Genomic DNA, 24,828 nt, shown 5'->3' on the forward strand with positions numbered 1-24,828 from the left:
TAATACTTGTAGTAATTGTCATTGTTATTTGACCTAGAACGCTTAAAAGTCGTTTGTCAAACAATAATGACTATAAAACATTTGGATTGCTCCCAAATAAACCACGATTTGTTATTTAACAATTTTGAATTTTATTTTTAAATTAATTAAAAAAAATGCCAAATCAACCATCCTCTGGATCGGAGAACTACGACATCGAACCAGGTCCTATTGATCAATTCGATAGGAAACTCAAGTTTAACAATCAACAAAGCTTGGAGATTGATACTACTTCTTATCAATCACAAATATATGGCTTGGATATACAGAGAATAGGATGGGAAGTTACGATTAAACGTTCGCGATCACACTATCGACTTGAAAGAATAAAAGGTTATGATAAACATGGCACGGAGAAGAATGCCGATGAGAGCAAGCCTGTTGGAGATTTATGTGATATTGAACACAAACTTCATTTTCCAAGAGAAGAAAAATCTTGTTTTTATTCGTTCCGATCCAACTCTCGACAAACACATTGCTCGTTTACACACTTTCAACTTCGACATTTATTAGCAACAACATCTCCAACGGATGTATTTTACATGAATGATTACAGTGTTTATCATTGGAACACAATTGCAAAAACAACAGAGCAATCGAACGGCAAAACATCCATTGAAAGGAAACTTTTAGATCTTCATAAAGGACATGGTATTATCAAAGATTTAACGTACATGGGAAATGATCAAATTCCTGGTATTCTCATTTCCACACTCAATGCTTCATTTCCATACTTGGCTGTTGGAGGATTTAAAGGCGAAATTGTGATCGCTAGCTTGGAAAACGAAGGAGAAATAATTTATAATGGAAGAATATCTTCTGCTAGCAATTCTATAACTAATTATATGGACATTCGAGGGAACACTCTTCTAGTTTCTAGCAATGATGGAGTTGTTCGAAAATTTGATTTACCTACTATGGATCTCCTTTCAGCTGTATCCTTTGAATACTGTATTAACAATGCTGCCATGCAATCACATAATGGAAAGTTGATGGCAGTTATTGGTGACACCTATGACGTTGTGGTGTGTGACCAAGAAGGCACCAAGGCTTCGATGATGAAGCTAAAAGGACATATGGATTATTCATTTGCTCTTTCTTGGAATCCTGTGAATGAGTATCAATTTGCAACTGGAAGTCAAGATCGACTGCTATGTGTATGGGATATACGAAGGCCTTCATCTCCAGTGTATAGCATTCCTGCAATTATTGGAGCAGTAAGATCTGTAAGATATTCAGAAGACGGTCAATTTCTTGCCTCTGCAGAACCTGCTGATTTTGTGCATATCTACAATGTAAATAGTAATTTTGATAAGGAACAATTATTAGATTTCTACGGTGAAATTGTGGGCCTTGACTTTTCCAAGAAAGATGGCGGAAAATCTCTCTACGTGGGCATCTTTGATCGTCAATTCAAGTCACTGATGGAATTTTCAAGATTTTCAACAGATTCAACGGTTGATGATATTTTCATTTAGAATGATTTCATCAATCAATAAACATCCTATGACCTCACTCGCCACTCAACAAAAAACGCACACCAAAAAAATGTTTTCCAAGTTCAAATCGTTATTCAGTGGCAATAATAACGGAAACACCAATAATTCATCACCATTATCATCGAGCTTGGATAAAGTGACCTATCGGTGGATTTGTAACATGTGTGTTGGTGTGATTGAATCAAACACGGTCCGATACGTTAATTACAATGAGAAACAATTCGATCTTTGTGAAGCATGTTTTAACAAGTGCTACGATCATGTCTTGAAAAAGAAGAAGAAACACAATTCCCAAATGGATGATGAAAATGAATTTGAACAAATCATTGAACAAGATTTAGAATTCATCATCCCAGAGACAGGCCATTATTTCGATATGAAAAAGAAAACCGAATCCGATCGAGTCAATAAGACCATGTTTAGATCCTTTATTGAAAATAGTTTGAAACCATGTTTTGGTTTACTGAATTCTTCCACTGACAAGTATATTTGGATGAGATATGAACAAGTGTTTCACTTGGTTTGCTGTATCGCTTTAGGACTAGAACACGTTCTACAAGTACCAAAGAAATACAGCAACTCATTGAGTACGACGGAACGATGTTTTGTGTCAATTTGTGGAAAAAACAATTTGGATTGGTACTTGTGCGACTATGCATGTTTATTTAAATGTATTGTATTAGCTCCAATTCATTTTGCTCAAACTTTTGATGAGATGAAACATATTGTAGAATTGACAGAGAGCCAAGCTATCATTTGTACTCCAGAGTTTGTGGATCGATTTATTGAAATTGCAAAAAAACACACCAAATCTGTGAAATATATTATTGTGATGGATGAAAAATCAAGTCATGAAAACGAGATTGACCAATTTCGACAAACTTTGAAGGATGAAACCTCTCCTACGTTCATGTCATTCCACTCTCTGATGTCATTGAAAAGGGTAAAACAATTCTGTGTGAATATTTAAACAAAACGAATAAGGTGAAAAAGAATAGATATCCTAAATACTTTACAGATCATGAAACCATTTTGACATGCCCAGCAAATACCAAGTACAATATCAACAAACTTTGGATCGATCTAGAACATGAGGATTTTATTTTAAATACTTTGAATAGCCCCGACGATTTATTGACATTGGTCTTTACAAGTGGTAGTACAGGTCAACCAAAAGGAGTCATGGTCAAAGATTCATCACTGAAAAGAGAACTTGATGGTTTTCGAACAGAAGTACCAAGAGTTTTATTTTCCTTTTGTCCTTTAGCCCACATGTCTGACCGCAAACATGTCATGATGGGACTATGTGATGGAGCAAGAATAGGAATCTTCAACAGAGAATTTTCTCACATCTTTGAAGATATTCAATTGTGTCGACCAACTGTAATTGCCTCAACACCACGTATATACAATGTACTGTATGACGAATTTAAAAAGTGTGTCGAGTTGGAAACCTCAAAACTCTATCTCACTCGTGACGATTCTGTAAAAAGTGAAACACAAGTGAGAGAACAAATTAAGGCTGATTTCAGAAAAATGCTTGGAGGAAGAATACAAACTATTATTATTGGAGGAGCATCGAGTAGTCGTGAAGTGAGAGAGTTTTTATCGGAGTGCTTCAAATGTTTTGTCAGTGATGGAATGGGATCTTCAGAAGCTGGAGGCATCATGAATGATGGTCGAGTGCATCAATCAGTCAATTACAAATTAGTAGATGTACCTGATATGAATTATTCCATTAGAGACAAACCTTATCCGAGAGGAGAACTCTGTGTGAAAACAGAAACCATGTTCGCAGGATATTTCAAAAATGAAGATTTGACCAATCTTGCACTTGATGAAGATGGATGGCTTCACACGGGTGACATTGTTGAAGAGCTAGGTCCAAAACATTTGAGAATTATTGATCGACTCAAAAACATTTTCAAAATGGCACAAGGTGAATTTGTATCACCGGCAAAAATCGAAGATGTTCTCATTGCATCCAAGTACATTTTTCAAGCATTTGTATATGGAAATATCAAGAGAAGTTTCTTACTTGCTGTGATAGTTCCCAATGCAACACTTATTAAGAAATTTGCCATCTCTGAAGGAATTTTACCATCCATGGCCTCGAATGATCCAATTCAAAATAGTAGCAACCATGAAATGCAAGATGAAACCAATACTGACACCAATATTGCTCCTCTCACTGAAGACGAAAAGAATATTCTCAAATCCAATGAAAAGATTAAGAAACTACTTTTAGAGGAAATTGAAAAGGTTTCAATGAAGGAATCGCTACTACCATATGAAATTCCAAAGGATATCTTGATTGATTTTGAACCATTCCATCCTGAGAAACTATTGACTTCTTCCATGAAAGTGAAAAGATATGAATGTGAAAAACATTATTTCAATCAATTAGAGGAACTTTATGAGAAAATTGATCCTACCGAAGACAATGGTAAACCAAAAATCATTGACGAAATTCGTGAGCTGCTATTGGGTACCAGCACTGGAAGCGAATCAAAGAATGACCAAACTAGTAGTGGTAGTAGTAGTAATAGTAACAACACTTTGAAAGCCATTGACAGCTTGCATGCTGTTAAATTTTCAGGAATTCTCAAAAACAAGTATCATATGGAAGTTCCACTTTCACTCATCTTTTCACAGAAAGATCAAGATGTCAATGCTGTGATTGAGAGAGTTTCAAAATATATTAATGAAAAAAACTCACCCTATGGATATCATGACATGTTAACACAAGAAGGATTAGATTGGAAACAGCAATTATTATTACCCATTTCAATGATGAAAGAAATTTCTCAATTAACACATTCCAAGACAGTACAAATCAAACATTTTCAAGATTTGGATAGAGACATTCTATTAACAGGATGCACTGGATTTTTAGGTGCATTTATTTTGAGAGATTTATTGGAACAAGTTGTAAATTCCAAGAAAAATAGTAAGGTGAAAATATTTTGCATTGTGAGAAGAGAAGCGAGAAGCAGTGAAACAGCAGCAGAAGATGTCAATACCTCATGGTTGGATTCTATTGAGAACAATCCTCTAGTATTTAAGAGAGTGAAGAAGACGATGCAAGAATTCATGCTATGGAAAGATATTTATGAAGAACATATTATCACCTTACAAGGTGATATTTCAAAGCCTCTATTGGGTCTTTCAGAAACTCAATTTACTAATCTTGCTGCAAGAATTGAATTTATTTATCATAATGGAGCGTACGTGAACTCGGTCATGTGTTATTCACAGTTGTATCCATCGAATGCTGGGTCGACCTTGGAAATTCTTAAACTTGCTTTACTTTCTTCAAATGGTCATTCATCCTTAACTCCAATCATTCTAGTTTCGACTGTTGGAGTATTACAGAGCGGCCTTTCTTCGTTTGGATTTCCTACCGAGATGAAAGTAACCAAGGGAAAAGACGAGATCATTGAAGATTTAACAGCTCATGCAGATCATGTGTTGAAACAGCTAAAGCCTCATTTAGAGCATACAAACGGATATAACAGCACAAAGTTTATTTCTGAGCAATATGTTCAACAAGCTCGACTTCTTGGTTATCCATCTTGTGTATTTAGACCAGGAATGATTGGATCAGATTCTGATCATGGAATTTCAAATTTAACGGATTGGGTCAATAGACTTGTTCTTGGATGCTTTGCCTTGCGATGCTATCCAAGCACAAGTAGAAGCTTAAACATTATCCCAGTTAATATTGTTTCGAAGGTCATTGTTTACATGAGCCAATATTCACACACATATTTTGAACCTGGGGATAACGACAATATGAAATATCCAGTATTTGAACTGGCCAACACTGAAAGTTACGTCATGAAATTCAGCGATCTTTTGGAGAGTGCAGCAAAGGTTGAATCAACAAGTCACAACCACACAATGGGAAAGATGGCATGTGTTCCGTATCCAAAATGGAAACAGAAATTAATAGAGATGAACAATGGCATGACTTCTGACGACAATCTATTAAGACTAGCGACTATTTTCAAGTCAGATTATGAATTTCCTTCCTCGGGAAATCAACTTCAAAATTATCATATTCACAAAATCATTCAGGCCTTGTCAAAAACTGATGACGAAAACTATCGAAAGCTGGTTCCTTACAGACAACTAGATTTGGCTTATTTCGAAAAGCAGGCCTCCTATTTGGTGGCACATTTTTCACATAGAAATTTACCTAACAACAATTAAAATACAAATTAATATACCCAAGTTAATTTTAAAAGGAACTGGTGGTGTAATAGGTAATCATGGATCGTTCTTTGGCCTTATGACTACAACTCCAAGCTATGTATTGAACAGCCAATACTACAAAAGAATGCAATCCAGAGCTCAAAAAGAATAAAGCTGTTACCAATATGCATAACGTCAGAGACACGATATAGAAAGCAAATAATCGTAATATCCAATCTCTATACTTGATCAAAAATCTTTGTCGTGAAGTGTCGTTAGTGGTATTGTTAGAATTAGATTGTTGTTGTAGCTTTTTGTTGGATAACATCACAATAATGAAACACAAGACTCCCAAAAACGTCACTGCAAAATTCATAATAAAATACACAACTCTGGCAGCTGTAGATCCTGAAGCATTCAAAGCTACATTTCCGTAATCTAATAATTTTCTACTTGAAATTCCGAACATTCTAAATTCATAACCCTCTGGGAAAAGAAGGCCAGACAAATCAAAAACCATCAAACCACAAGCTAATCCAAATTGCAATAACAATAACACAATACATGTAATAAATAACACTCGATCTGTTCCAGGTACTCTAAACAATAAATATGGGTTTTGAAAAAGAGTTTGATTCCTTTCTTCCTCAACTTGAATGTGCCTTTCTAAAGCAGATTGTCCTTCTTGTGAGTCCAACGCATGTCTTCTATCAAAGAAACAATTCCGAGAGGCCAGATGCACAGTTTTCATATCAGGGGTACGATATTCAAAAGGTACACTCCATTTTGGAATGAGAGGTTGATCTGGATCATCCGATTGATTAATTGTATGTGTTCGAATCACCATGTACGTTGGATGAAGTTTATAGGTCATCCTCTTTTTCAGTTTGTCTGAAGAATGAATTTCCTCCAGTTCCTGTTGTTGAGACATTTTTTGTATTTTATTAATAAACCTGATTTGGAAGATTCCGCATAAACATTTACATTAGAAGCTTCATTAAGAACATCATTGCAATAAATGTCAACACATTGCTGACTCCAAAAATGACAGAAAATTCACTCCTCTTTGCTGCCATAGATGTCGCTACTCTGCTTGTCTTGGGAGAATGGTTTGGCAATGTACTGTTCGCAGGTTTTGTTGATGGCTTTGGAGATACATGTGGAGATGGGGAAGGTACAGGCGAAGGAGAAGGTGGTTCTGGAATGGGTTCTGTAGTATTGCACTTCAATACAGGGACATCATCAAAGACATTCCAAAATGGACATACTTTTGAAAACATTGTGTCGTTGACCATGTTATTCACTTGACCATTGGTGATTTGTAAAATTAATTGAGTATCATTGCACACACTATATCTTGGCCATTGAGTTTGAGAAGGTAATAAATTCAATTGATAATTGGCATTCTTGTTTGGATTACCACTCACAATAAAGTTCGACCAATAAATGAGCATTTGTTTCGAAAATTCCTTTTCAAGAGAAGATAAAGTGTAAGAGGAGGATCTTTGGAAGAAGATCATTGTTCAACATGGTCAATCATATGATGTCATACTACATACCTGGAAAGTAATACACTAGGGAACTGAATAGGCAACTCTGCCGCATGAGCAGTTCCATAACATTCAGGAGTGTGTGAAAAATGATAATCATAAATGTACAAATAGGTATTGTAAACAAGAGATGAATACACTCCTGCCAAATATCGAGCATTGCATTGAATGATACCATTACTCAAAATCTCATTAAGGTAAGCCAAATTGTTAGGATATTGAGCCATTGTGTAATAATTTGGTAATTGAGCATAGATTTGTTGCATTTTAGATGTACCATAATATTGGGAAAGTACTGCCTTCTGACCTGTAACTCCAATGTTTGTAGGGAGAAGACCACAAGTAAATCCTGTCATTTCATTACGAGTGCTACCAATCAGTACATTGGCCTCCTTCTTAAAAGTACCATTACTTATCGCTTCATAAAATGGCGTAGGAAGATAATAACCATCAATGGAAGGTTTGAATTCTTCGGTAGTATTGAGTTGATATTCAATGATTGAGCTGGCATTTAAATTTCGTAAACATGCAGGTGTGTTGCAGTTAAATTTGGCTTTGAGATTGGCAGCATTGGTCTGTGCCTGTTGTTTAGAGATTTGCATTTGCCATGGAAGTGTGAAACCACTTTGCATGATGGCACTCTTGAAATCGGTTTTGCTCAGTAATGGAGTGACTAGATGAAGAGCAGTCGATACTCCACCTGCACTCTCTCCACCAATGGTAATTTTACTCACATCACCACCTTGTGATGTCATGGTTAATGATCAGAAACTACTCGAGTTCGTTCGTGCATGAATTGTACTTACCAAAACTTGCAATATTGTTTTTCACCCATCGAAAGGCAGCTAATTGATCCAACATGCCCCAATTACTCGATGTTTTTCCATTTTCATCCAAAAACATTTGGTCATTCAAGAATCCTAACACTCCCAAGCGATAGTTGAAAGTGACCAGAATGATGGGTACTTGTGCATCTTGTGCAATTTGAACCCAGTAATCACCACTGTAGATGTTTCCTGACCCTTGTTTGAATGCTCCTCCATGGATCCAGAAAAACACAGGCAACGGTTTGGAGATGTTCACGGGTGTCCAAATATTTAAAAACAAACAATCTTCAGAGAATGGTTGAGAGTAGACGTTTTCGCTTGGAATTTGAATACACACATTTCCAAAGGAAGTTGCATTGAATGTTGTAGAGGATGGAACTGCAGGTAGTTCAACAGGAGGCTTGAATCGATTTGAGCCAGCAGTGGATTCTGCAAATCGAATTCCGAGGAAGGCTCGAATGGATGGACTAGCGAAAAAACCTCTCACTTTTCCTTGTTGAGTGGAAACGATGAGTGGATCATTACTACCATGCACAGTTGATAACAAGGACGATACAGCCAGAAGTACAACGAGTGTGACAGCATTGAAAACTCTCGTTTGCACCATTTTTTTAACAAGATGTGAGACAGAAGTGTCCGCTTTTACAAATGGAAATTTCATATCTGGAACTCTGGAAGAATGTTTGTTGAGGGGTTACATGAACTTGACTGTCTTATCTTCTCAAAGATGAAGTTATGAAAACCGTTCGTCAGGGGTTAAGGCTTGATGAGTTGGGGTGAATCTCGAACCTCTACACAGCACGCCAAGCATCAACGAGACTACTCCTGTAAAAGACCACCTAACGGAGCACAAGGTTGCGTTACAATCTTCAAAACACAAAAATATCGCAAAAAAACGAATAATAATTTATTTTGGGTCATCATGGCTTCCCTCTACTCTCAAGTCGTGCTGGTGATCCTGCTGACTTTGGCTCTTGTGGCCACAACAACAGCACTTCCTAGCTCACTCTCCTATCAACCCGGCCAAGAATTTGTTTTCAATTTACATGGATCTGTTGATGCCCGTGGTTTTGTGCAATCACAAGGTCAGACCACTAACGGTACAACCTCCACGCTAGATTCCACCTATGTGCACCGATGTAATCAAATTAATAACGACGGTTCATTCATTTTCGTGATGAACATGTTCAATACAGAAGTGGGTGTGGGACAAAGCGTACCAGAAGCTGTGAGAAGCAAGACTCGTTTGACATCATCTGCTGCTGGCTTGAAGAAAAAACCAACCACAAGCCTCGTTTCATTGGGAGATGCTGAACCATTGGGTTATGACATGTACTTCCAACAATTACCAAATGGACAAATCACCAATGTGTGGTACGAAAGCGATGATTCGCTTTATTTTGTTAATGTCAAGCTCAGTGCCATCACTGCTTTCCAAACCTATGTGACTCAAAGCGTAGCCAATGGAGTATTAGAGCAAGATCCTGTCGGTGTGCATACAAGCAACTATCAAGGTGTTAGCAGCAACGTGTTGACCTTGAACAAGCAATTCAGCCAGAACAACTTCCGCTCTTTCTCAGACTCTGCTGTCACTACCAACAATGTGCAAATTTCTGCATCCTCTCAAACAGTCATTCATGCATCTGGTTATATCATACAAACATCTACCTCTCAAATCACCAACGCAATTTCCATGCAACTAGGAAATGCTGCATTGAAAAGATCTCAAACTTACACTAACTCGACTGGTTTTGACATGAATATGAGAAGCTCTGGCTCATTAACTATTATTTTGGCAAACCAACAAAAATTAGAATCATTTGCCAACATTTCACCAATTAATAATGCTAACTTTACAAAGGCAACATTGTTTGAAGCTGGAAAGAACGTTATTGCAGGCTTGTCGTTGCAAAATTATCATTTACCAACAGTAAGCCAAGAACCTGCTGTGATGATTCAATCAGTTTTGGAATCCAGAGAACCATTAGTCAAGCACCACAAGTCTTTGAAGGCGCTCGTCAAGTATTTCTCAAGCTCTGCTCCAGTTGTTCTTTCTTCTCTCGACACTGTCAAGTCCGTTCTTCTCAAACACATCAGCTTGTTGAGACAAAACAATGACAAGATTATGAGAAGCAAGTTGTTTTATATTTTATCTGGATCACAACACTTTGAAGAATTGCTTGTCAACGAGTTTATTGATTACGCTATTGCTGAGAAGCAACCTGCTTTGAGTAATGAGCTCTTGTTCCATGCAATCCTTGCCATCAACACTGGATTGAGACAACCATCCAATATCAGCATTCGTAAGATTCATGCTCTATTCTTGAAATACAGCTCTCAAACTAGTTCAAACATTAGAGACGCAGCTATATTATCATTTGGTTCTTTGGTTTCTAGAGATTCTGTTAGCCCTGCAGTTAAAAGAGATGCTGCTAACACTTTGCTTGAAATGTTGGATCGTATTACTGCTTCTTCAGAACTCAGAAATAACGATGCTCACTTGGTTGTTAGCATTTTAGGAGCTATTTACAACGCAGACTCTATTTTCCAACCAGAAGAGATTATTAAGAGAGCTCTTAAACTTCTCTCCACTGAAACCAACCCAAGCATTGTTTCTGCACTCAAGATGGTATTGACCTCTTTTGCCAAGAAACACTCTATTCCATTTGGCAAGCTCATGCTCAATGATTCTCCATATCCTTACAATAGATCCATTTCTCAGGATTACAATGTTGGAGGTACGTTTTTTATTGGTAACTCACCATTTGGTAACCATGCATTATTGATATTTGTATGAATTATTACAGGTGAAACCATCTCAGTTGACATTCACGGTGATTTATTTGTTGGAACTAACTTTGATTGCAATCATCCACAATTCAACTACTTGGGAAAGGCTGAGGCTTATGCTAACGTTAACGTCTTAGGTGTTAAACAATCCTCTATCTTTGACGCTAAGGCTGCTTATGGTAAACAGGGATCAGTTGCTGTTGCTAACGAAATCTTTTTGAGTGTTTTTGATAAGGTCGTCTATCAACAAACTTTACCTACTCAACTCATTGATTGCAACTTGCACACTTATCAATTATATCATGCTTCACCTGGATTTAGCTTCTCTTACACTGTGTGGGTTTCAATTGTCCCAATTACATTTTCTGCTGGTGCTGATTTAGTGTTAAATGCTCAATGGGGATGGCAAGTGTGTGACGCTCAATTGAGTGCCATGGTTGAACTTATTCCATCTGCTGATTTGGTCATCTCAGGAAAGGCAGAGATTGACTTGTTGATCATTAGAGGAGGTGTTGAATTGGATGCTTCATTCCAAGCTGCACTTGTACCTCAAGCTTATGTCCATGGAACTTTGTGCACTGTTGGTATCGATGTGCAATTACAAACTCAACCAATGTCTGCTGATTTACAAGCCTACTATATGTGGAGAGATTGCAAATATTGGATCTTTGATTGTCATTGGGGACAACATGACACTAAGACTTTATGGTCTTGGTCATTACCAGCTCAACAACAAACTCTATTCAACAAGGAATGGAAAATTCAAGTGTAAAACGTTATCATAAATTGAGCTTAAAAATTCCAGCGATACAATTGAACGGAATCCTAGTTGGACATGTATCCTTCAACAGCCAAAATCAATATTACGAAAAATTCAACATTTGGTATCCTGTTTGCAATAACAAAGAGAACAGTTCTCCAGTCAAAAAATGCATCTCTTTTCTCTTCGCGCTGTGATTGTGCTTTGGATTTTGATGAAAATGATCAGCCAAAGTGGTCTAGCCTTGCAAGGCTCGACAAATCCCATGAACAAACAAAGGAGTACTGACTTTTCAAGTACTCATCTTCACTTGGGCATGAATCCAATGATGAGAACAGCTCTTGATGATTTCATGGATCAACCCGATCCTAATTATCATTATCAAGTCATTGACACCTTTCCAGTAGATGACCATGGCATTCCCATGATGATTGGCCAAACAAATCGTCATCCACAATCATCATCATCCGTGGCCACTTGTTATGTCCTCAACATGACCAGTCAAACTTGGCTTACGAATCAGGACATTTTGAATGGACGTGATGTGTGGTGGCATTATCATTTAATCATTGTTCCCAATAATTTGAATAGAGATTTAAAGCATGCAGCAATGTGGATGATTGGCAAACACAATACAGATTCAAAACCATATCTGGGAGATTTATCAGATCTCACAAGAATTGCAGTTTCAACAAGGAGTATTGTGACCGAGTTGTTGCAAGTTCCAAACCAACCCATTGTGTTTGCAATAGATCCTAAAGTAAGTGTTTGTGATCATTGTTTTCACACATGTGTATTAAAAAGAATTGAAACGAATAATTGAAAAGCATGAACAACGTTCAGAGGATGGAATGGTTGCATTGACGTGGAGACATTTCCTTAATGACACGAGTAAACCGAATTGGATTGCACATTTACCAATGACTCGAGCTGGAAAAAGAGGTTTAGATACTATTCAGAGCTTTGCAAGAAAACAACTTGATGTGAATATTGAATCGTTTACAGTGATGGGAGGTAAGACTTGTTATCTTTTTTCTGCAACATTTCCTTAAACGACCAAATTTGTTCACAAATCATTCTATTTATTTTAACAAGGAAGTAAGAAGGGATGGACAACTTGGCTTCTTGCAGCTGTGGATAGTCGTGTGACAAATATCATTCCTATGGTAATTGCGACTTTAAATCTTCAAAAATGTCTCATTCACACCTATGACAGTCTTTGTGATTTTCCCATTGCCATGGATTCTTACATTGAACAAGGCATTACTTCGAGAGTAAAGACTGCAGAGTTTTCACAACTGGCTGGAATTATTGATCCTTTGATTTACAGAGACAGATTTGCAAACATTCCAAAATTGCTCATCTATGCTCTTGGTGACGAATTCTTTTGGGTGGATTTATCATTATTTTCATTTCCATTCCTCACAGGTGGATTACAAAACAAGAGACTGAAATATTTACCAAACACAGGACATAATATGAAGGACAGTGATATGATGGATGCTGTTCATGTTTCATATTATGCTCATTTATATGGAATTGATTTACCAGTTTATGATTTTCATCACATTGATCGAGGTCATGGTATTGATGTCGAGTTGAGAATTTTAAACGGCACCAAACCACGAGTGGTCAAGTTATGGCAAGCCACCAATGAAAATGCAAGAGATTTTAGAATTACTACTATTGGAAAAGCGTACACATCAAGTGTTGTACCACCAAGTGATGATTCTGGACGAGTATTCAGTGTTTCTGTCAATAATCCAAAGAAGGGATATACAGCATTCACAATGGAAATGGAATTTGATGTCATTCAAAAGCCTGGCATTCCTGTAATTCGGTTTACAACAAGTGCTTTTATTACGCCTACCAGTACACCATGTGTGTATCCCTACTAGATCGTTGGTTTAGTCTAGTTCACAACAAAGAGGTTAAAATGCATGACCATATTACAGGCACTAGTGGATTAATAACAATTATCTCTTTGGATCAGTGCTGTGTTTTAAACTTTGAAAATGTTTATTATGGACGATAAATTAGTGAATTAGAGCCGATGTTTCTCCAACTTCATTTTCTTGAGACAGACCTGCCAAGTAAGCTTGACTTCTTTCCTTGTGGAGCTTTTCATTCATCATTCTTTTATATTTTCCTCTGAAGAGGCAAGTGAATATAAAACTGAGGCCCAACAATCCAAGATCAATCCATAAAATCAATTGCATTGATGTGTTGTTTGATACTTTAGAGTTGTTTGAATGTAATTGATATTGTTGGATAATATCGAGAATTACCAAAATGGCACCAGCTGTCATAGTTCCAGCTCCATAAATAATAGAAGTGGATGTGCTGGATGGAACAGGATAGGTGACTATTTCATTAAAATGTATGTCACAATTGACAACGTATAATTGTCACGCTATGAACAGACAATACACTTACCTTCACAACTCATCTCCAAGCAAATAGGAACAGTCGGCACAGAAAACATACCCAAAGCGGCAAGTGATAAACAAGCCATATAGAACAATAGAGTTGTTCTCCTCCACAACATGACTACAGCAAAACCAGCAAAACCAATTGTCGCTAACAGTCCACAGCAGGCACAAATTAATTTGTATCGTTTTGTTCTGTCAACAATGACACCAATAAATAGAGCTCCAACAATTCCAAAAACGATCACTGTTAACCCAAAAACACTTCCGTCGTATGGAGTATATCCTTTGGGTACAATAATTTGATCAATAAGGGCCACAAATGATTGAAGAACTGAATATCCAACCGAGTATGCACACACAAGTGTCACAAAATTACAATTCAACATGACTGCTTTTAGATCATGCCAGAAAGAATGTCGGTTGTGGTCATCATCAATGATATGTTCTGCACCATCGTTTGGATTGGTTTCATTAATGGATGTAGATTGAGTGAGAGCTTCCTTTGGTGCTTTGAACACAGGTGGTGTTGGAGGTTTATCTTGGAAAAAGGCGACCGATCCAGTTAGCAATAATGTAGCGAGTAAGGCTTGCCCCATCAACAACAGTAACATGCCATACTCTGATCCAGACCAATCATCTTCGGCAGTGGAACCTTCATTGATTCCTAACAGAGCTGGACCAATACCAAAGGCAACTCCACTTCCTAAAATTCCACACAATGTTCCAATGGTTGTTGCGAGAGTTCGTTCTTTTTCACCAAACCAGTTGCTTCAAGATGTGACATGTCAAAATATTAAAAAAACATGAATAAGAAAGAGGACTTGATTTTTAAAAAATCCTTACTTTGATAAAAGAGTTGGGGCATTGGAAACTAAGGGCTGAGCGACAGCACATAGTGATTGACCTAAAAAAGCAATCCAAAAGTACAATTCTTCTCCTTTCTGTGAGATCATTAAAAATTACAACAATAACTACATGTGCCAATTGTCACAAACGTACCTTATAACCCAAACATCGGACCCAACCACCAATAAAATTGAGAATGGAAGCGATCAAAATTGAGGTTCTCAAACCACGCTTTTTCATGACCAATGTACTCACAGAAGACATGGGTACGTAGACAACTAAATACACCAAAGTCATCATGTTCACTTTCCAGGTTTGATCGGGCATTTCCCAATATTTCAAAGCAATAGTACTATTCGAGTGATGATGATCCAAGCAAAGATGCCATAATAATTACATGTAAGAACATGAACATCGGGCTCAATGGTTTTGAATCCGCAGAAAATTGAACATACCTGATCGGGGAGAATGTGGTTTGATACAAGGAACATAAAAAGTTAGACATGGAAAATAGAAATAATATGAGCCATCGTTTCTTATAGAGTGTTGGTTCAAGAAGGTTATTCTTTGAAGTCTTTGTCGTTTGTTTGAATAGAAACGAAGGTTTCCACCAAGGCTTTTTTGTTGAATGGTTTTGATTTTCGGAATCATGTTGATTGGAATCCTTGACTGCAACAGCAACCATGGTGATGATGAGAAACAAGTTGAAATAATTTAAACAATTTCAAAAACGATGATCAAGAGAAGTCGACCAGTAAAAAAGATCTTTTGATGGAGCAGGGAATGAATTATCTCACGTTTTTGAATAATAATGAACGATTGTCGTGAGAAAAATTATGAGAATATGGAGAAGGTCGGAGGGCCGGCAAAGAGGTGGAGCCAAAATTCGTGACTCTCCGTTTGATTATTGTTTTTCTTTCTCGGTTGCAACAGTCATCTAGGACTCCGAGCAGATTTTGAAAAGTGATGAATATCTGAAAGTCACACAATTGTGAAACCAGGAACAAATAGGTATCGTGCATTAATGATAATTGCATGAATTGGAAATTTGCAGTCAACACAACAATTTTTCGCTTGTTTCGCCTAGTGATAAATTTCGTAAATGAAAAAAGAAAACTCTAACACCAAAAAAAAATAGGCTTTTACCTGATCGTTCATGCGACTAGAATCGGGATATAATCAAGAGAGTGAAATACCGGAGAGGTTTATCTACAAAGATGATAAAGATAATAGTCTGTGTTGTTATATCACAAATTTTGAATTTGTAGATCTTAAAACTAAAGAAATGAAAGATCCCGATTATATTAACAAAGTTTCTTCAATGTGCTTGTTTGGAAATTTGGTTGAGCCCAATTCTAGAACAACAAGCTCGGGATTAGATTTAGGGAGGTTCTTTGTTAAAGTTGTGAATATATCTCAATGGGCTTTTGCTTATGAGTCGGATTGTAACGGACTTTGGATTGAAAGTAGCAAATATTGGTATAAATTACTTCAGCCTTCCACAGAATATCAACCAATGTATGCCCCTTTTGAACGACGTTGCAATCTCTGGTTCTTTTTAAGAAAATATTTATCTGGTTGGGTAGATGAGTTAGATGAACTCAAAGAGTCCGACTCTGAATTTGAGCAGAAAAGAAAGTCTTTAACATTGGACAAGGTTATAGAAGAATTGAAGAAAAATAATTTTACTGAGGCTGATCTCATCAACAATGCACGCTTCATTATAGACAAAATTAATGAAGACGAGAATGAATTTGCACTGGACGACACTAACGCAGCATTGTTACCTCCTTTCATGTCTGAATTGCTTGACAGAGCTAACAACGGACCAGTCATTACAGACGAAGTCTCAACTTATGATAGTGATGATTATGAGGATTTTAAGATCGTAATAGATGATGAAGAAGACTCAGAAGAGGACGTAGAAGAAGACTCTGAATATCTTCAAGCGATTGAAGAAAGTGATGAAACGGACAACGAAGATGAAACCTTTGAACCTGCAACGAAAAAAAAGAAGCCACTCAAATCAGATCAGCAGCTCAATAGCAATGGAAAAAGTAAAAAAAAGAAGGTCAACAATCAAGAAAGGTCTAAGAAAAAGAACCAAGACGACTCTGGATCAGAAAGAGAAGAAGAGTCAACGAAAAGAAAAAAGACTCGAAAACAAAGATTTTCAACTGAGTATAAGCCTCCTTCATGGCTGCCAACCATGGATAGCTTACTCTCGACAGAATTTACACCAGATCTATTTAGGCTACTGACGACAAAATATGAGGATGGCGTTGAACCGACCCAATGCCGAGAGTGCTATAAACGGAGAGTTGCTTGTACTAAGGAAAGACCTTTATGTGGCAATTGTTTGGAGGCTGGTACGAGATGCAACTATCCTTTATTATTAGATTGTACGCGTAAGTTTAAAACACATGGTACACAATGCTCAGCCCTCACCTTTCATCAGCTTGTTTTCATTGTTCCATGATAGGAAGAAAAGTCTGTGATCGTGGACGACCAATTTGCAGCAATTGCAAAGAACGGGGAACTGAATGTTTTTATCCGGTGAGTAAGGATCGCTTTACACATATTGCCGAAAAAAGGATTCAACAGGCAAGAAGAAAATACGCTCAAGAGCACCCAACAGAACAACCTGAGTATGAAATTGAATCAAACAATATTGATTATTGGAAAATGCAAGCCGAGCTGGAGAAAGAAGAGGCAGCTAAATTGAGGATTAAAGTGGACGAATTGACCAAAGAACTTGAAAAATATCACAATCCACAAGCGGAAGGGGATGAAAGTATGAATAATACGTCCTAGATAAATGATTCATGTGATGGCTTACTTGGTTACGTTTATTTGCTCTCTCAATTTTTTAAGAAACAGCACACATTGAGATGCGCTCCATCTATCTTGAGGATTAAGAGCAATTGTTCCTTTAAGCAGTTCTATCAGAGGTTCATGAATTGATTTGTCTTTGTAAGCCTGCATCACTTCTGAACACAATGTACTAATGTATGATTCGAAATCTGTTCTGGCTGAAAGATGAGATCTCTTGATATTAAGTGTGGCCATTTCATAAATCATCACCCCCAAGCTCCAAATATCAACTTCTTTGCCATATCCAGCAGAATTTTCAATTTCTGGAGCTGTGTAATTGGGCTAATGAAAATATGGTTTTAAGACCTACGAATAACGGTGTACTACTTACTGAGCCACAAATAGTATGAGCTTTCTAATTTTACCTTAATATTAGTTGTTACAAACAACTGGTGAATACTTACCTCTCCATCATGTACAAATCTCGAAAATCCAAAATCTCCAATTCTGTCACAGCAAAAAAAATGCTACTGTTAATTTCAACTATGAAAAAGCAGGTTACTTACTTGACTCTGTATGTTTCATCAAAAAAGGTGTTTTTCAACTTCATATCTCTGTGAACAATATTATGCAAATGTAAGCATTCCAACCCCTTTGCAAATTCATAAATCTTCTCTACAAGCATATTTGGGGTAATATATCGCTTTCCCGTCGTGGAGGATCGAGCATCTACCATTGCATATAAATCTCCCTTTACATAAATTGGCATGACTAGACATATATCAAATTGTGTAATGTTTGTTCCTGGAACTTCAGACCTGCTGATGAAGATATCCAAATATTCAACAAGATTTTCATGCTTAATTTGTTTTGTTGTTGTGGCTTCTCGATACGCTTGACTTGATTCGCTAAGATTGGAACATGGTACAATTTTCATGGCTTTTTCTTTTCCATCTTGCAAGTCTTTCACTTTCACCACAGTTCCAAAATTACCTTTTCCTATTCGGCCACAAACTTTATATCTAGAATTATAAACACCATCAACAGGTTTAGCAGCGATTGGAATGTCATCGTGCGGCGAATGAGGTTCATGTGGAGCAACAACTCCAAAGTTAAATGGTGTCAATGAAATTTCCAGAATAGTACTGTTGTTGCTCAAGGTTATAGCTATTAATTTTTCTTCCCCTTTCACAAGAGTTTTAGTGTCGAATTGAGATTGACCTATCCGTTGAGCTATAGTATCATAATATTAATATCATTTCAATATTTTGGCAAATTATGGTGTAACATACCATTTTCTGTGGTGGTGGCATCAATAGACGACCAAAGAGAAATAGAAAATGTCTCTTCTATCGAGGGAGAAATTGAGACATAAAACTCTTCGTTCCATGTCACAGTTTCTTCTCCTTGTTTAACACAGCTTTTTAAACATTCTCTTTTTGATGATTGCAATATTTCAATTTCTACATAATAATACAATTGACCTGTAGCAAGTTTCTTGTCCTTTGCGTCCTTCAGAGTTATCTTTAAAATAGGTTCTCCAGCTTCGATGGCTTTCTTGCAAGAATTTTCATATTTTGTTTCGTCAAAGTTGAAGTAATTTTTACGTGACGGAGAATTAATAATATTTGTTTGTGATGAAAAGAATGGTCTGGTTGATGACGATGGTGGTGACAATTGATTTTTGACTGAATTTGGTGAGTCATTACTTTGAGCCACAGTGTTGTGATCCTCCTTGTTTTTTATACTCGTGTTGGACGATGAAAGTCCCTTTCCCATGTTTTTAAAAAGAGATATTATTGAATCGGAATGTGTACTACTTGTGGAAAGTAGAGAAGCCGCTGAGGAAGATTGCCTTCGTTGTGTTTTGGTATCAAGGTTTTTTGGTGTATTCGTCAGCAGTACCATGGATGGTGATAAAGAATAATCGGTTGATGATCTTCTTGTTGTTTTTGAACTGGGAGAAGTGTTGTTGTTGTTGCTGCCATAGTTATTTTGACATGTACTATTATTGAGTGTTGTAGTTGTTGATGAATTGGAGGAAGGATGTAATTTAATATTCAACACATCATCACTCTTTCCGTGTTGATTCATTGGACATGACTCGGAATGAAGCCTCGATGAAAACATTTTTTTTATTGCCATTCTGGAATTGGAATGCCTTCTTGATTTGGTTTCTAAAAATGTTTGAAGGAAACGGGTCAACGTCAACAAATGAAAGTCTACAAGAAATGAATGATTTTAAAAATTCATAGAGCTGTTGATATGACTTGCCTCGATGGATGGGTCTATTTTACAACTGTTTTAAGGGCACATTCTTTGAGTGGATGAGAAGATTCGCTATGATCATCCGAATAATAAATAAAAGTCACCATGCCATCTGGATTAGTCAAAGGTTTACAAACAAATGTCCATACTTTCACAAGCTTGATTTGAGTATTGGTGAATTGCCAATGATATTCATTGACTTGCTGAAATTTAGTTTCTCCCTCAATACCAAACTTTTCCAGCAAGTTCACTTGTTTTCCATTTTCAAAAACCTTGTAGGTACCTTTAGCAAATCGATTAGACATGGATTCTTGCATTTTCATCATGGTTGACATGAAAACTTCTCTTGATTCATCAAATCCTAATTCTTTCAAATCATAATTATAGCTAATGGTAATATTTTCAGTTTGATCGTCATTGGTAAAGTTCGCAAGCGCATGAGTGGATGAAATTTTGTTCGATATCATTTTGAAACATTCAGGAATGCATGGTGCAAAAGTAGGACCAAAATAACCGCTTAATAATTTGAATTTTGATGATTCCACATGCTCGCTTGGTACAACCTTCTCCAATTGAGTTCCTCTTACAATATGAATAGTGATAGTGAGAGTACCTGATTTTGTTTTTTCGAGAGTGAGCTCTTCGGTATGAACGTGACCGACGGGATATTTGGAATCATTGATGCTAATTTTTGCACTTCCAAGAAAATCCTGAATGGATATTACAAGTCATTCAAAGTGATGATTCATTTCAATGATGATGGTACAGAATTAATTGTATTTCAATAAATGTAATTTCATGAAACTTTCAATACGTACATCTGCTGTTAACCGATCCCAATCCATTACTTTGAAATTAATTTCCATCTCGGGAATATCCTAATTGTTTTAAATGTGCACAATAAATTTCAATATACAAATTATGAAAGTTACCATCATACCTTGTCAACAAGAAATGAAAATCGTTCATCATACACCGGATTCAATGTTTTTTTAATTATTTCTGTACGTTGGTGTTGTTGTGAAGAAGTAGAAATGATCACATATGGATCACTGAAACCGTTCAAATCAGCAGCCTGCAGATTGTGACAACGCACCAATCCGATACAGAGATGATCTCCAGCTTTTAATGACATTTTTACGTGACCTGACGAGAGTAGATTCACAACTTCAAAAAAAATGTTTGGATTGAATATTTTCATTCCGACAACTCTACCTTTCAATCTCATGTTATCAACAAAAATTACCAATAGAAGATTGAAATTTGAAAAACATCCGAACTAAAAATTACGTGACACGTGCAGTCAAGACATTTTAGGCTAAAAAAACTCTGCAGGAAAATTCGCTTGAATCGCTTCCGCTCGTATATTTTCAAATTGACTCGTATTTGTACTATTATACCGCTTTACAAAACACTGAACCCTCCAAAAAAGCACACCAAGACGTTCGCATGGACGCTGTAAAAAAAATTAAGGCTTTTTAAAAAATGTCTCAGCCCATCTCAGCATCAGACCGTTCAAGACCATACGCTAGTAATAAGGTACTCCCTGATCCACAACAACATGACGACGATACCGTACTGATTTCAACAACGCCAGGTGCGGAGAGGGAAATCCATCAACGCAGTCATGATGATGACTATTTATTTACGAAAGCAACATCGACTCGGGTGAAACCGATTTCATCCGCAACAACAAGTCGAGAAAATTCCCGTGTGGGATGGCTTGCCAAGTCCTTGACCCAAAAACTTGTGAAAGGATTAGGCTCAACAACAAGTGTAAACACCGTTCATGAATTAATTGACGACTTTACCATTGAAAATGATTTTGTGGCAAGGTCCAAGACTTTCAGTGGTAGTATAGTCTCATCATCCACATCCAATTTTGAAGAATTAAGCAACAACAATTCAATATGCATACATTGCAGCTTTAGGTGTTTACTTGTTTCTACCATGCTGATAATGATCATCGTTCCCATCATAACTTTGGTGTTACTATCAATCGGATTTTCATTGCTCGCAGCCAATGACGTAAAGATGCAGGTCATTACCCAGAGCTTTAGGCGAGCAGAGAGCTATATTTCTGATTTTTTGTGGGTTTGCATGGAAGCCACCTATGCACAAAAGGTATTGTTTTCGTTTTTTATATTTCAAACATTAATTAATGGATTGTTTACGCTATGCAAGTAGAATGCCATCTATAAAATGTATTTCATGAACGAGAGTGGTATTAATATTAACAACGACAATAGTAATATTTATAGCCCTCAAGGGGTGGAGAACTTGCAGAAGATTCTGGCTGTTAGCCATAAGCAATATATTGGAAAGATTTATCTTGTGGATTTCACTCGTTCTACTGGAGATTACATTTACGTTGACACAGGTTACCAAGTGATGGAGCCTATTGAAAATGAAACCGAGACGATGTTTGAACCACGACAGGAGGTTTTTCAAATGCTGCAACCTGATAATGAAACGTCCTTGTCGTCTACGTTCTATTTTACACAACTTGGAAAGAGGAGAACGGTTGTTTGGGAAGAACCAACCTCAAAGTGGGATCCTAGAGACTACGAATTCTATGCTCTTTCTCAAGTATATGATGAAGCTTTGGTTCCTTTAGATGTTCAATGGTAAGCATCTTATTTACGGCACATCAAACACTGACTATACCAAACATTAGGCAAGGAGAAACAATTGAACAAAGAGTGTACACTTGTTTTCAAGCTAATATTTATTCTCCATATGACTCACAATTCGTTGGCGTCACAAGCATTAACGTGAATATTGAATATTTAGCAAACTTTGTAAGATCCTTTTACGTCTCACCCAGGTCGTTTGTCGCAATTATTGAAATGTTTAGTCGTGAAGATGGTATTCACAAAAGAGTAGTGGGATTTAAAAATGCTTCTTCCATTGCCATATATGATTCAAGCTTGGAATTCGAATACAGAATTGCTGAAGCGTCAGAAATTGCAGATCCATTGTTGAAATATGTTGTAATTAATGTGTTGCCTTCAAACATATCAGGCTATGCTTCTTATCATGATGTCTCCTACTCGGACGCACATATCCAAACATTCGTTTTTGAAGGAGAGAATTATATAGTATCTCATGGAGTTGCTAATGGAACAGCTGCCCTTAATACTGTAAGTTGGTGATTCGTGCATGTGGTGACGGTGACATTCTTAAACTATTCAAAAAGCAATGGCTAGTTGCGGTTGTAGCTCCTGAAACGGATTTTACTAGTAACGTTTCTATGTTAGCAGGTATTAACGTGGGTGTCTCAATATTGTGTCTCATTGCAAGTTTATTTTTCAGTTTTATATTTTCTAGAGCTGTTTCAAAACCACTTACATACTTCTCCAGTGAAAGCAAAGCAATTTCTAATTTAGAGATTAATAAGGGAAAGCCGTTTCATTCGAGCATCAAAGAACTTTTAGAGCTGTCTACTGCTTTTGAAAACATGAAGATGGCGTTAAGATGCTTTAAAAAGTTTGTTCCAAGCGAATTGGTTAGAGATATGCTGCAAAAAGGGAATGAAATCAGCTTGGGTGGAAAATTAGTGAACAATTTAACAATATTTTTTTCTGATATCGAAAACTTTACTACCTGGAGTGAGGAGTTGGAACCACAGATTCTAATCAAGCAACTAACAGAGTATTTTCATGTTTTTACAGAAGAAATAATTTTTGAAAAAGGAACGTTAGATAAATATATTGGAGATTCTGTGATGAGCTTTTGGGGTGCTCCTCAACCTTCAACTATCTCAGGAATTAGAGCATGTAAGGCCGCATTAAGATGCCAAGTGAGGATGGCCGAGTTGCGTAAAAAATGGGCGAAAGAGAGGAAACCGTTACTGAGATGTAGAATTGGAATACATAGCGGGTCTTGTATTGTTGTAAGTTTTTACAGTTTACCATACAAGAATTTTTTATGCATATCAATTATTTTTAACAGGGAAATTTTGGATCAAGGTGGAGACTCAACTATACAATAATAGGTAAGTATTCATGATTTGGTAAATTAAATTCGAAAATTCTATGAAAATAGGTGACAGTGTAAATCTTGCTTCGAGATTAGAAGGTACCAACAAATTTTATAACACGCAAATTATTGTTTCTGAAGATACATACCTGAGGCCTTATGTTGCTGAGCAATTGGAGTTTAGAAAAATTGATAAAATTAGTGTAAAAGGGAAATCCATAGGTTGCATTATTTATGAGCTTCTTGGAAGGAAGAAAGAACTGCCACCTATTGCAACGATATTGAGCGAAGAATCTGCCGAAATTACAAGAGATCAAAGACCCCTACCTTTGGCAGATGAAGAGTTATTGCAAATGCGCCCATTTTATGATGAAGCCTTGAATCACTATTTCAACGGCAACTTTGTTGATGCTGCTTTGCAGTTTGATGAGTTATGGCGGCGCATCCGACGTTGAAGCGCACTAAAAACCTGTCAGATATTCGTCAAGTCAAAAATGAATATGAAAGCATAAAAAAATTTATTCGTTGAATGTCATGCAGTAGAATTGGTAATAGTTCTGGTTTAGGGTGCTAGCAAGGATCTGTCTTCCGTGAGCTGTTCGTTGGCACGCTGTTGTTTTACAAGCTTCAGCTGAAGCGAATAATGGTGTAACGTCCTATGGCCTCTATATTTCGTTTCAGTTTGTCTGTTGTTGCAGTAAGAACCCAAGTTGCTTCGGTTCTTCAAACCCTTGCAAACCAATCAGGAAGAGACTCACTCATTTTATTTTTGATTCCTTTGGAGTTTACTCAAATCAGCTGACGTGGGATTGACGAATATCTGAC

The 24,828-nt window shown here is 36.9% G+C and overlaps 11 protein-coding genes across 11 annotated transcripts; 6 read left to right on the top strand and 5 right to left on the bottom strand.

Annotated features, from left to right (window-relative positions):
• Nucleotides 1–155: 155 nt before the first annotated feature.
• On the top strand, nucleotides 156–1,517 carry C9374_013422 (uncharacterized protein; the record flags this gene model as incomplete). The annotated part of the gene is made up of 1 exon (XM_044689297.1): nucleotides 156–1,517. The coding sequence occupies one exon, from the start codon at nucleotides 156–158 to the stop codon at nucleotides 1,515–1,517; it is 1,362 nt and encodes a 453-aa protein (XP_044553831.1).
• A 70-nt stretch (nucleotides 1,518–1,587) lies between these two features.
• C9374_013423 (uncharacterized protein) lies at nucleotides 1,588–5,753 on the top strand (the record flags this gene model as incomplete). Its single annotated transcript, XM_044689298.1, has 2 exons — nucleotides 1,588–2,481; nucleotides 2,523–5,753. 2 exons carry the CDS (start codon nucleotides 1,588–1,590, stop codon nucleotides 5,751–5,753), a joined length of 4,125 nt encoding a protein of 1,374 aa, XP_044553832.1.
• A 28-nt stretch (nucleotides 5,754–5,781) lies between these two features.
• C9374_013424 (uncharacterized protein) lies at nucleotides 5,782–6,666 on the bottom strand (the record flags this gene model as incomplete). Its single annotated transcript, XM_044689299.1, has 1 exon — nucleotides 5,782–6,666. The coding sequence occupies one exon, from the start codon at nucleotides 6,664–6,666 to the stop codon at nucleotides 5,782–5,784; it is 885 nt and encodes a 294-aa protein (XP_044553833.1).
• A 49-nt stretch (nucleotides 6,667–6,715) lies between these two features.
• C9374_013425 (uncharacterized protein) lies at nucleotides 6,716–8,719 on the bottom strand (the record flags this gene model as incomplete). The annotated part of the gene is made up of 1 exon (XM_044689300.1): nucleotides 8,057–8,719. One exon carries the CDS (start codon nucleotides 8,717–8,719, stop codon nucleotides 8,057–8,059), a length of 663 nt encoding a protein of 220 aa, XP_044553834.1.
• A 315-nt stretch (nucleotides 8,720–9,034) lies between these two features.
• On the top strand, nucleotides 9,035–11,674 carry C9374_013426 (uncharacterized protein; the record flags this gene model as incomplete). Its single annotated transcript, XM_044689301.1, has 2 exons — nucleotides 9,035–10,850; nucleotides 10,920–11,674. 2 exons carry the CDS (start codon nucleotides 9,035–9,037, stop codon nucleotides 11,672–11,674), a joined length of 2,571 nt encoding a protein of 856 aa, XP_044553835.1.
• Nucleotides 11,675–11,831: 157 nt separating this feature from the next.
• On the top strand, nucleotides 11,832–13,560 carry C9374_013427 (uncharacterized protein; the record flags this gene model as incomplete). The annotated part of the gene is made up of 3 exons (XM_044689302.1): nucleotides 11,832–12,422; nucleotides 12,490–12,676; nucleotides 12,758–13,560. 3 exons carry the CDS (start codon nucleotides 11,832–11,834, stop codon nucleotides 13,558–13,560), a joined length of 1,581 nt encoding a protein of 526 aa, XP_044553836.1.
• A 138-nt stretch (nucleotides 13,561–13,698) lies between these two features.
• C9374_013428 (uncharacterized protein) lies at nucleotides 13,699–15,625 on the bottom strand (the record flags this gene model as incomplete). The annotated part of the gene is made up of 5 exons (XM_044689304.1): nucleotides 13,699–14,027; nucleotides 14,099–14,862; nucleotides 14,938–15,035; nucleotides 15,094–15,292; nucleotides 15,396–15,625. 5 exons carry the CDS (start codon nucleotides 15,623–15,625, stop codon nucleotides 13,699–13,701), a joined length of 1,620 nt encoding a protein of 539 aa, XP_044553837.1.
• A 471-nt stretch (nucleotides 15,626–16,096) lies between these two features.
• Nucleotides 16,097–17,754, top strand: C9374_013429 (uncharacterized protein; the record flags this gene model as incomplete). The annotated part of the gene is made up of 2 exons (XM_044689305.1): nucleotides 16,097–17,348; nucleotides 17,399–17,754. The coding sequence occupies 2 exons, from the start codon at nucleotides 16,097–16,099 to the stop codon at nucleotides 17,752–17,754; spliced, it is 1,608 nt and encodes a 535-aa protein (XP_044553838.1).
• A 21-nt stretch (nucleotides 17,755–17,775) lies between these two features.
• On the bottom strand, nucleotides 17,776–19,884 carry C9374_013430 (uncharacterized protein; the record flags this gene model as incomplete). The annotated part of the gene is made up of 5 exons (XM_044689306.1): nucleotides 17,776–18,096; nucleotides 18,146–18,169; nucleotides 18,219–18,261; nucleotides 18,321–18,987; nucleotides 19,047–19,884. The coding sequence occupies 5 exons, from the start codon at nucleotides 19,882–19,884 to the stop codon at nucleotides 17,776–17,778; spliced, it is 1,893 nt and encodes a 630-aa protein (XP_044553839.1).
• A 158-nt stretch (nucleotides 19,885–20,042) lies between these two features.
• Nucleotides 20,043–21,157, bottom strand: C9374_013431 (uncharacterized protein; the record flags this gene model as incomplete). The annotated part of the gene is made up of 3 exons (XM_044689307.1): nucleotides 20,043–20,732; nucleotides 20,841–20,900; nucleotides 20,963–21,157. 3 exons carry the CDS (start codon nucleotides 21,155–21,157, stop codon nucleotides 20,043–20,045), a joined length of 945 nt encoding a protein of 314 aa, XP_044553840.1.
• Nucleotides 21,158–21,507: 350 nt separating this feature from the next.
• C9374_013432 (uncharacterized protein) lies at nucleotides 21,508–24,458 on the top strand (the record flags this gene model as incomplete). Its single annotated transcript, XM_044689308.1, has 6 exons — nucleotides 21,508–22,146; nucleotides 22,210–22,649; nucleotides 22,700–23,165; nucleotides 23,222–23,917; nucleotides 23,977–24,019; nucleotides 24,070–24,458. The coding sequence occupies 6 exons, from the start codon at nucleotides 21,508–21,510 to the stop codon at nucleotides 24,456–24,458; spliced, it is 2,673 nt and encodes an 890-aa protein (XP_044553841.1).
• Between the last annotated feature and the right edge of the window lie 370 nt (nucleotides 24,459–24,828).

The sequence above is a fragment of the Naegleria lovaniensis genome (genome assembly GCF_003324165.1).
Source record: "Naegleria lovaniensis strain ATCC 30569 chromosome Unknown tig006, whole genome shotgun sequence".
Lineage (NCBI taxonomy): Eukaryota > Heterolobosea > Eutetramitea > Acrasida > Naegleriidae > Naegleria > Naegleria lovaniensis.